The sequence below is a fragment of the Centropristis striata genome, chromosome 24 (assembly GCF_030273125.1).
Source record: "Centropristis striata isolate RG_2023a ecotype Rhode Island chromosome 24, C.striata_1.0, whole genome shotgun sequence".
NCBI classification, from domain to species: Eukaryota; Metazoa; Chordata; class Actinopteri; order Perciformes; family Serranidae; genus Centropristis; species Centropristis striata.
This window is the reverse complement of record NC_081540.1, coordinates 22,288,269-22,299,209: the sequence shown is the minus strand read 5'-3', so window position 1 is coordinate 22,299,209 and position 10,941 is coordinate 22,288,269. Positions and strand designations below refer to the sequence as shown.

The window sequence follows — 10,941 nt, the reverse complement described above, 5'->3', positions numbered from 1 at the left end:
AGGTTGGCGTTTTTTTTTAAAGGCCCAATCAAAAACTATTCATTTTATAATTGCTACATGGAGCCCCGAGAGAATACCATCATCTAGCACGCCGTTTTACCAGCTTGACCCCAAATAGCAAAATCAGCTGAGTCACAACAAGTGGAAATAAAGAAAAGATGGATTTAGTGAAAAAAATACTAGTCCTTCGCCACGACATGGAAAATGGATTGGTCACGAATGTTTCCTCTTGACCTTACAAGTGTATTTCTTTTTTTTTTTTTAGAGCTTTCAATTGTGACTCAAGGTCTTCCTCAGCAGATGGAGATGGAATTAAATAACAAGACAAGAATGAAACATTGAGACTTTTAAAACAGTTGGAGCCACTGAATGGGCCAAAGTTTAGGATGTAGTAACCCCGAGAGTGAAAAAGATCAGTTGATTAAAGTCTAATCTCTTACTGAAGATATCTGGAGGATGCAACAAGACAGGAGTTTGGTATCTGGAAGAGTTTGTTTGTAGACTGACCAATCATGTTTAAGCTGGCTCTGCTTGAATGGCGGTAAACTGTCTGTATGGAGAGCAAAAGAGGTCGAACACATTGGCCATAACGCATTCTTGGAACCCATTGGCTTTTTTTTCATTTAATGTCTTTTTTTGGTCATTTTGAGTGTTTTTTTTAGTCGTTTTGTGCCTAATTTGGTAATTTTGTGTCTTTTTTGGTCATTTTTTTTCCTTTTTTGGTCATTTCGTTTCCCTTTTTCGTCATTTTGTGTCTTTTTGTGGTCATTTTATGTAATGTTTGGTCAATTTGATTCTTTTTTGGGTAATTTTGTGTCTTTTTGTGGTCATTTTATGTCATTTTTTTGGTCAATTTGATTCTTTTTTGGGTAATTTTGTGTCTTTTTGTGGTCATTTTATGTAATTTTTTGGTCAATTTGATTTTTTGGGAGGGTAACTTTGTGTCTTTTCTGACAAATCCCAAAGTATCAAGTTGTTACTTTCCAAGGAGTCTCTGGCTTGAAGCTGACTGTTACACACTCAGGAGGTCAGAATGGACCTTTAAACTGATAGCAAAGGACTTAGATTAAAAGTAACAATAAAATATTGTTAGAGAGATGTTTTAGTTGTTGTCTGCTTCATTATTTGTCCAAAATTCGTCGTATCAACTGAGTTTGCAGGTGGGTTTTTTAAATCTTGAGCTGAGGTTTTTTTTCATTGTTTTTTCCTCCTTTCCTCCCCCCACATTGTATTTCTTTCTCTTCATCTCTTTAGTCTTCCTGTCCTGTTCACCTCTGTCATATTGTTTGTGTGTTTTTATACGTTTTGGACGGGTTGATGGCTAATTTCGTTGTACCACCCTGTACAACGACAATAAAAGCTTCTGATTCTGATTCTGATTTGTTCCCAAGCTAAAGTCAAGATCATAGCATATCATAAAGTCAATCAAGCTGTATCATAGAGCAGCCATTCTCAACCTTGGGGTCCCGACCCCAATTGGGGACGCAAGGTGATTTCTGGGGGTCGCCATATCTTTTTGGAAAAAAATATAAATGCAGAAAATTGATATTAAATTACATCATTTCAGAGAGGGAGATGTTTTAGTTGTTGTCTGCTTCATTATTTGTCCAAAATTCGTCGTATCAACTGAGCAGACAACATGTTAAATTGGGGGTCGCGACTCAAAAAGGTTGAGAACCGCTGCCATAGAGGGTGCCGCCCCAGTGACGGAACGTTTTTACCTCTAAAAAAAAGGTACAAATTCAACATATTTTCTCTGAGTCTGCTACTCATCTGGACTTGCAGTGTTTGAGTATTTAAATGGAATCTTTTATGTAGTTTTAAACATTTTCTTCACTTCATCAACTCCGTTTTTAATTCTTCCAGAAGGTTGAAATACAATTGGTCACTTCAAGGGTAAAGTAATCCTTAAATTAACTATTTTCATGATCTTTTTGTCAATTTTCAAGTAAAACTGGCAAAAAATCCCTTGGACCCATTTTCTCCTTGGCTGTGAAAATGAAACCAGACATTCTTCCACTATTGACTCATCAATCATGAATCAATAATGACAATAATCATTATTTCCACACTTAACTATGCTACTGAAAGCAAATCAACCAAGGATGCCTTTATTTCCTTTAAGATGTCAGCAATCAGGATAATTTAGCCAAGAAAAGTTTAATTCTTCAGATTCTTTGTTGGATTTTCTTTGCGTGGTAATAAAGTTGATCTCATCAATATCTAATGAACCCTTGAACGCATCACTCTTGATCCTGAACTCTGACTCAGATCTTTTTATGTTGATTTGAAATTAAGATGAATAGAAAGAGAAAAAAAGTTTACGAGATTAAGGTGTCAAATCTACGAGAAAAAATGTGCAGATTTATGAGATTTAAAGTGGTGAATCTGCAAGAAAAAAGTTGCTTTTTTTCCATTTTTGTCTCGTAAATCAGCCAAGAAAAGTTGAATTATTCAGCTTATTTGTTGGATTTTCTTGGTAAGAAAGTTGATCTTATCGACATCTAATGAACCCTTGAACGCATCAGCGTGATCCTGAACTCTGACTCAGTTCTTTTTATGTTGATTTGAAATTAAGATGAATAGAAAGAGAAAAAAAGTTTACGAGATTAAGGTGTCAAATCTACAAGAAAAAATTTGCAGTTTTATGAGATTTAAAGGCATTCTTGGTTGCTTTCAGTAGCATAGAAAAAAGTCGCAGGTTTACGAGACAAAAATGGGAAAAAAAGCAACTTTTTTCTCGCAGATTCACCACTTTATTTCTTTTAAAATGTCAGCAATCAGGATAATTTAGCCAAGAAAAGTTGAATTATTCAGCTTATTTGTTGGATTTTCTTGGTAAGAAAGTTGATCTTATCGACATCTAATGAACCCTTGAACGCATCAGCGTGATCCTGAACTCTGACTCTGTTCTTTTTTTGTTCATTTCAAATGAAGATGAACAGAAAGTCTCCAGAAGGCCATGCCTCTGCACAGGAACCCCCAAGATAATCTCACGCTGCCAACAGTCAATCAGACAAGTCATCAATCAAGTCCTCCCGCGGTGTGAACACCTCCATTTCTGGCACACGTGTGCGCGCGCTCTGCATCGCGCGCACACACACATAGTTTAGTGTATAGAGCCCAGCTGACTGGCAGGATTCTGCAGACATTAGTCTCGCAGCAGGAGCGTACAGACAGATTCAATCACCATGTTAAACACCGCTGAAGCGAACATCTCCAGCCTTGGCTCACTTGATATATGGTGTCGGGGATGAATGTTTAAACCTACAATAAGGAGAGGGAGATGAAGTGAAAGAGTGGACACACAGCGCACAAATATCTACTCAGTATACACCCACACACACACAATGAACTTCCCAAGAGGCATAGCTCAGATTCTTGGGCTGAATTTGCATCACAAATATCTTGGATGGGAGTGTATGCATAGTGAATAAATAAACCAGCGAGGGTGCCACTTTTTCTTCCCCATTCATTCCCCCGTCTGACATTCACCCGAGCATCCATCCATCCACTCCGAGGCAGCATTCAGGCTTCCAGCACACAGCCAGCGAGCTGTTTGCTCCTCCGCTCCTCTGCCTGAGCCTCCAGAGATGGAGCCAACACTCGACCCGTCCTCGGAGGCGGGAAAGGAATCCCATTTGTGCCTCGAAACAGTGAACTCTTCAGCATTTCTGACTTCCTCAAGCTTTATTTTGTGGCATCATGAAGCCCAAAATGAAATTCCACTCAAGTGCATCTCACAATCTGACATTATTCCAGCACAAAACTCCAAACCAAACAGAAACAGTTAATATTAATCAGTACATTTGTCAAATTGAAGCTTTTTCAGCTTCTAAAAAGCTTTTTTTTTACATAAATAGTGCTGCATGGGTGCAAAAATAAGCTCAAATATTACATGTTGCAGCTGCAAAGAACTATCAAACATCCTACAGGGGTAGCAAGGGAATTACAGCACAGAAGTATAATTAACTTGACTATAAATTGGCTTCTGCGCGCATTTAAAGGCACGTTGCAGGTTCATTAAAGTGATTTTCTTCCAGGGGATTGACACCACAGGGGTCCGAATGATGAAAGCGACATGTTTTGCAAGCTGCCTATAGCTCTGTGTATATCTGCTGAATCTAAATTATTCAAAGGCAGTAAGGAAAAGAGTGGAGCACTGGTGCAACCGGGTTTATAAATCAGCGCAAATAGCCGCGCTCCCCGGTCTATCAATGTCCGTTTAGGGGGATTAAATTAAAACGATGGCGCATTCATTCATATTTCGGGTTGGATATGCAAAGGCACAGTGCGGGGCTCATGTGAGCTGCGCTAAAATCACAGATTCACTCTCCAACAAAGCTGATATCCAATCAGGCGCACAAGCAAGGTCGATTTAGCTTAAAAATGTGTATTTTTTAACATTAAAATGTTCAAAAAGCTCCAAAATGTGCAGAGTTTGGAGAGATTTTTACGCGGAGCAGCACGCTCTCGCACAGGCAGCTGATTATGTCACTGCAGGTGTGAGTCTCCGGGATTCAAATCAGCATGGTGTGAAGTTAAGTTTGTGACAGTGATGTGGAGAAAACATTCATATAACTGTGGTGGCTCCTCGTTATCATAAAGCGGTATTTATGTATGCGTAAAAGCGCATTTGTGCCAAAATAAAAATGGGAGTTTTTTAAGTGTTTGGACTCTTGATGCCAGCTTCTCGAGTCTGACCTGGACCCAGGTGCAGACACGCTCATTCAAACCACTCACCTGACTGTGCTGCACTCGATCGGATCACCAGCAAAGTGACGAGGACGCAAGCCGGGAACTTCATCTTCAGGAAGGGGGAAAAAGAGGCTGCTTGTCTTGTTAACTCCCGTAACTCACATGTCCAATTAAGATATCCTCGTTTCTCCTCTCACACACACACACACACACAGAGAAAAAAATAAACAACCAGAGTCGGAGTCTTCTTGGCTTTTTCTTGGATCGCTGGCACAGTTTCGCGCAGAAGCAGCGCCGTGGAGAGCTTTTTACGCACCGCGTTGTTTTGTTTGTTTATCAGTTCCCAGACCAGTGTTTAGGTCGGTTTCCACCGCGGATACTCTGAGCCATTTACTCCTCACGCTGCCATAGCGCCGGTGGCTGGGGGGGTGAGGAGGGGAGGGGAGGGGAGGGGGGGTGGAGTGTGCGCTGGGTTGGAGGGGGGTCTGAACACGCCTCCTTAACGTGATTGACGCCTACTTCAGCCTATTAAACCAGCTGTCCACAAGATTAGGAGCCTCTTGTCTTTTTTGGAAATCCGCCCACCTCACTTATCACCTCTCCTGATTGGCTATTTGGCTCCATTGCTGCTGTCAGTACACCTGTCAGAGGCAGGTTGTCTCCAGGTCTCCCGCTGGGTGGTTTGAAGTCCAAATTGCTACCTGTGGGTCTAGTGTTTCTTGACACAGCGCAGAAAATGGCTTTTTATTATCATATAATCACCATAATTTAAATCCATATCTCAGCCTATTGGTTACCATTATTTAAAGAGATAAATACCTGTTTTAGAGATAGAACCGGCAGTGCTTTTTCCAGGGAAATGGACACTTTACATATACTAAACTTTATTATGGAATGTATATGAAGTTTCCTGCGGCTCCAGCAAATATCCACCACTAAAATGCACAGTCTATAAACTTTGATGATGCCAGTCTTAAGAGGCTGCAGTATACCATTTTCAGGGCCGCTCATTTTACAAGCCGGTGTACCATCTTCTGCTCTCTGACTCCGTTTGTGGACTGATGTAAGTAAAAAAATCAGCGAGGACAAAAACATATTGATTTGTGACGCATGGAAAGTGAAAACTCAGGCATAAGCTGGCTCTATTACCAAATTACTTCACAGCTTAGGCAGTAAGGAGCGAAATGAGCCTTCATAAATTCCCACAGTGCAAAAGAGAAGCTTCATTCAGTGTCCTCTGCTGCCCTCTAGGGGAGTTTATGGAGAACTACTCCGGTTTGCATGCAATGTAAAGCTGTAAAGGGACATTAAATACCATTTGGGCTTGTGTTTTTCAAAAAAATGGCCTCATAATATAGTGGATTAAAGTGAAAGGCCACATTAAAAGCCTATTCGGGAGCCAATTTTGTGCATAAAATCCAGAGGGAAGGGACTTTGTGCGCCACAGGTCATTAAGGAGCATTTGCAATGCAGTCATAACTTTATTAACAGGTGGCTGGAGCGATTTTTAATTAGAGATGTTAAGGGATGTTTTTTAAGACACCAAGACCTTGAGAAACACCATAGAACATGGGTCTCAAACTCGCGGCCCGCAGGCCAATCACGGCCCTCATGATGATATTTTGTGGCCCCCACCTTGATATGAAAGTTTAATGTGAGTTTTATATGAATGGCATTTTACCGTGTTGTGTTTGGAAGGTCCCTTTAATTACTTTTTTGGTAATTTTGTGTCTTTTTTTGGTCATTTTGTGGAATTTTTTGGTCATTTTGTGTATTTTTTTAAAATCATTTTGTGTCTTTTTGGTTCATTTTGTGTCCTTTTTTAATAATGTTATGTCTTTTTTTGGTAATTTCGTTTTTTTCTGTCATTGTGTGTCTTTTTGTATAGTAATTTTGTGTCTTTTTTGGTAATTTTGTGTCTTTTTAAAATAATTTTGTGTCTTTTTTTGGTCATTTTCTGTCTTTTTTAGTAATTTAGTGGAATTTTTGAGTCATTTTCTGTCTTTTTTGGTTCATTTTGTGTCCTTTTTTAATAATTTTGTGTATTTTTTTTGGGTCATTTTCTGTCTTTTTTAAGTAATTTTGAGTCTTTTTTTGGTCATTTTGCCAAACCCACTGCCTCCAGTGGCCCCTAGGTAGTTTGAGTTTGAGACCCCTGCCATAGAAGAATCCATGGTGTGATTTGGTTTCAAACACTTTAGACATTTTGGAGATTTCTGTATTTTTCTGCAATTTAAAAGCGATAACTTTTATTCTCAAAACTGCTTAAAAAACAACCTCTTATTGTCAATACACCTCAGAAAGCTGCAGGTCCTCTGAATGCTCCAGGTCTCTAGTTTGTGGTTGTAAAGTTTCATGAGGCTGTGATTATCTTAGAGGTCACAGTGGCTCATTTTATACAGTGAGATAGGGAGAAAATGTGAAATATGAATAAATCGGGCTCAATGAGTCTCCGCTTTTCAGTGATACCCAATTTATGCAATTCCAACACTGGTTAGGGACCCCAGCACGCAGAAATATGCAAATACAAATGGCAAAAATGAAACATTTGTACTGTATAAGAAAAACTGCATGGGTATTAATATAAACCTTACATTTTTGCAGAATCTTTTCTAATTTTGCAGTGTGCATTCACAATTTTTAATGCAATCTTTTGTGTTTACAGTTTTTTGTGTGTTTATTGTAATTTCTTTGTGTGTTTTGTGTGTGTTTTTTGTCATTTTGTGTGTGTTTTTTTGTTTGTTTTTGGTGTGTTTTTATATGTTATAATGTGTGCTTTTTGAAATTTTTGTGTTTTTTATGTGTTTTTGGTTTTTTTTGTTTGTTTTTTTGTGTGTTTTTGGTGTGATTTTATGTGTTGTATGTGTTTTTTTTTATTTTGTGGGTTTTATGTGTTTTTGTGGGGGTTTTTTGTATTTTTCTTTGTGTGTTTTTGTGTGTTTCTTTGTGTTTTGTGTGTGTGAGAAAATGGGGACTAACATCCTCAAACATGAATAAATCAGGCTTTTCAGTGATACCCAATTTATGCAATTCCAACACTGGTTAGGGACCCCAGCATGCAGAAATATGCAAATACAAACAGCAAAAATGAAACATTTGTACAGTTGCATGAGAAAAACTGCATGATTTCAGCCCTAAACTGCATGGATCTGCATAAAGTGGGCATGTCTGTAAAGAGGAGACCCGTGGGTACAAATATACATCTTTTTTCATCCAGATATCTTGAGGTCAAAGGTCAAAAACACCATAAAAAATGGAGAGTTATTTAATCCACTTCCCTGCTAAATATTGTGACATGGTTGGTACAAATGGATTCCTTACTTTATGATATTAATATCTTCACTTTAGCATTAAAACTGAGCCCACTGCATCATCTCAAAGATCATATTTTTTTCATGCACTGGAAAGTTTTGGGGTTTTCGGTTATTTTGCAACCAAAACACGTCTTCTGCAGATTTCTCCAAATTCACCCAAAGTTGCCATAGATAACGCCTCATTTACAGATTTACACAGAACAATTAAAAAAAATCATAATGCATAAAGTAATTGTCTTACTGTAAGTAATCAATTGGGAAGTTTTAAGATGAACTATTAAACTTTTGAACCTTAGTCAAGTGAAATATCTTGTAAAATTTATGGAATTTTGAATCTTTATCAGTCAGTTTTTGAGTCAGAAATCCTCACTTCTGCAGCTCTGACATACACCAAACTTTCCATTTTCTATCTGTATTCTGAAGATTTCCACAGAGGGGTTTATTCATATATCATTCATAGTCTGATTTATACAACATTTTATTCATAAAAACATGCTGAAAATATAATTTTTATGCCACTTATTATGGAATTTTGAACCTGTTATTTGCCTGTTAAGTTTAGATTTCTGGGAATGTATGCAAAATGTATGAAAATGAACAAAATAATGTCTAATTTGAAGTAAAAAAAATACAATTTCAGAAAACCTTTAACCCTCTGGAGTCCACGACTTCTTCATGACGTCACGACGTAAAAAACTGTGCAGCATGTTTCCTGCTGTCAGCTCAACTCTGAAGTTTTGGCTTTTCCACAAGTTTCCATGTCCAATTTAATGCATCAACCCTTTTTCAGCAAAGGTTAAAAAAAAACACCTTGACCAAGTGTAGTAACATGATTTTACTTTTTTTTTTTTGCAGAGATTTTTCTAATTTTGCAGTGTGTATTCAGCATTTTTAATGCAATATTTTGTGTTTACTGTTTTTTGTGTGTTTTTTGTCATTTCTTTGTGTGTTTCTTTGTGTTTTGTGTGTGTTTTTATGTGTATTTTTGTGTGTGTTTTTTGTCATTTTGTGTGTGTTTTTTTGTTTGTTTTTGTGTGTGCTTTTGGTGTGCTTTTATGTGTTTTTTGGGGGGTTTTTTGTTTGTTTTTTCTAAATTTTTATGTGTTTTTGGTGTGATTTTATGTGTTATGTGTGTTTGGTTTTTTTTAATTGTGGGTTTTATGTGTTTTTGTGGGGGTTTTTTGTTTGTTTTTTGTAATTTTTTGTGTGTGTTTTTGGTGTACTTTCATGTGTTATTATGTGTGTTTTTTAAAATTTTTTGTTTTTTATGTGTTTTTGTTTGTACAGAAACCGACAAAACAGCCCCATACTCCAAAGGGTTAATACAAGAAAAAATCATGTAAATAACGTTAAATAAATAAAAGTGATATAGCCGAGTTTCATCACTCTGCCTTATCCAATCACCATTGTTGGATTTCAAAATAAAATATTCCATTTGCACGCTTTTAAATCAATGCAAACATGTAAAATGCTCTTTAGCATCATCATAAATGACCAGAACATCTTGTCTGCCTTCATAACACATTTGTATTTGTTTTTAGATTAACATGTTCCTAACCACGAAATCAAGAAAATGCTCACTAATAAATGAACAGCGTACGGTGTGTTAGAAGGCATTTATGTGAGGATTAGTCTCACACACACACACACACACACACACCAGCAGACAGCCACACTGGGTGGCAGCACAAGGCAGAGCAGCCTTGAGAATACTAATGAACGTCACTCTGTTCCTCGGCTCGAATCTGCAGATAAAACATTCAATTAGTGACATAACTGAGCTGCCAGAGATCTGCGCTGATATGAGAGTGACATGGAAATGGGAATTCTGTCTTTGTGTCCCTGTGTGATCGGAGCTGCAGAACAATGACGCACAGCAGAAAAAAAAGGGTATTCCAAGTTATCCATTACATTTAATAAAGAAGTAATGGGAGAAGTTGACTTATAGGCTTGTAATTAAATCAAAGTGTAATGAGGCTGTTGTGTGTTATCTCACAGCAGGCAGCTGCAGATATAACGCTGCAAATTACACCAAATAATATTCACTATGTAACTATTTAGATTGTAAAGTGTGATAATTATGCATTTAAAGTAGTATTATGTATTATATCAGGAGTTTATGGACAGTGAGGTGCATGTTCTAGATCAAGAGTCTCAAACTTGCGGCCCGCGGGCTAATTGAGGCCCTCGTGACGATATTTTGTGGCCCTCACCTTGATATGGATATAATTTTGTCTCTTTTTTTTAGTAATTTTGTGTCTTTTTTTTTTAGTAATTTTGTGTCTTTTTTGGTAATTCTTTATCTTTTTTGGTCATTTTGTGTCTTTTTTAGTAATTTTTTGCCTTTTTTTAATAATTTTGTGCCTTTTTGTAATTTTGTCTTTTTGGTAATTCTGTGTCTTTTTTTGGTCATTTTGTGTCTTTTTAAATAATTATTTGTCTTTTTTTGGTAATTTGTGGGTTTTTTTTTTTTTGGTAATTTGTGGGGGTTTTTTGGTAATTTTGTGTCTTTTTTAAGTAATTTAGTTTTTTCTGTCATTTTGTGTCTTTTTTTGTGAGATCCATAACGGCTACTGTGTCCTTCTCCTTTAGAGAAGAGTTGGTGGGGCCTTTTGCATGTCAGGGACTCATTGTCTCATAAAGTTATTGTTGTGATCTTATCATAGTTTTTGCATACTTTTAATCTCTTAGATGTTTTTCTCTGTCATAACGTTCCACAAAGTATTTATGGTGTGAATGTATGGTGTCTTCTTACAGCTTTCACTACTCCAAGTGTATTTATTTCATCTCATGTTCCCATCTGCTTTGAGAGTTATGTAGCATGACTCTAAAGTTTGGAATGAAAATTATAATTATTTTTTTTTATAATTTTGTGTCTTTTTTTTTTAGTAATTTTGTGTCTTTTTCAAATAATTTTGTGTCGTTTTTG

General features: G+C 37.1%; 1 protein-coding gene across 3 annotated transcripts in view; it reads right to left on the bottom strand.

Moving 5' to 3' along the window:
- LOC131962694 (receptor tyrosine-protein kinase erbB-4-like) overlaps positions 1–5,111 on the bottom strand; it is a 429,169-nt gene extending 424,058 nt beyond the window's left edge. For all 3 annotated transcript variants that reach the window (XM_059327691.1, XM_059327690.1, XM_059327689.1), the window contains exon 1: positions 4,744–5,111. In XM_059327691.1, the coding sequence (XP_059183674.1) occupies positions 4,744–4,807 (64 nt within the window). In that variant the 5' untranslated portion in view covers positions 4,808–5,111. The remainder of the gene's footprint in view (positions 1–4,743) is intronic.
- Between the last annotated feature and the right edge of the window lie 5,830 nt (positions 5,112–10,941).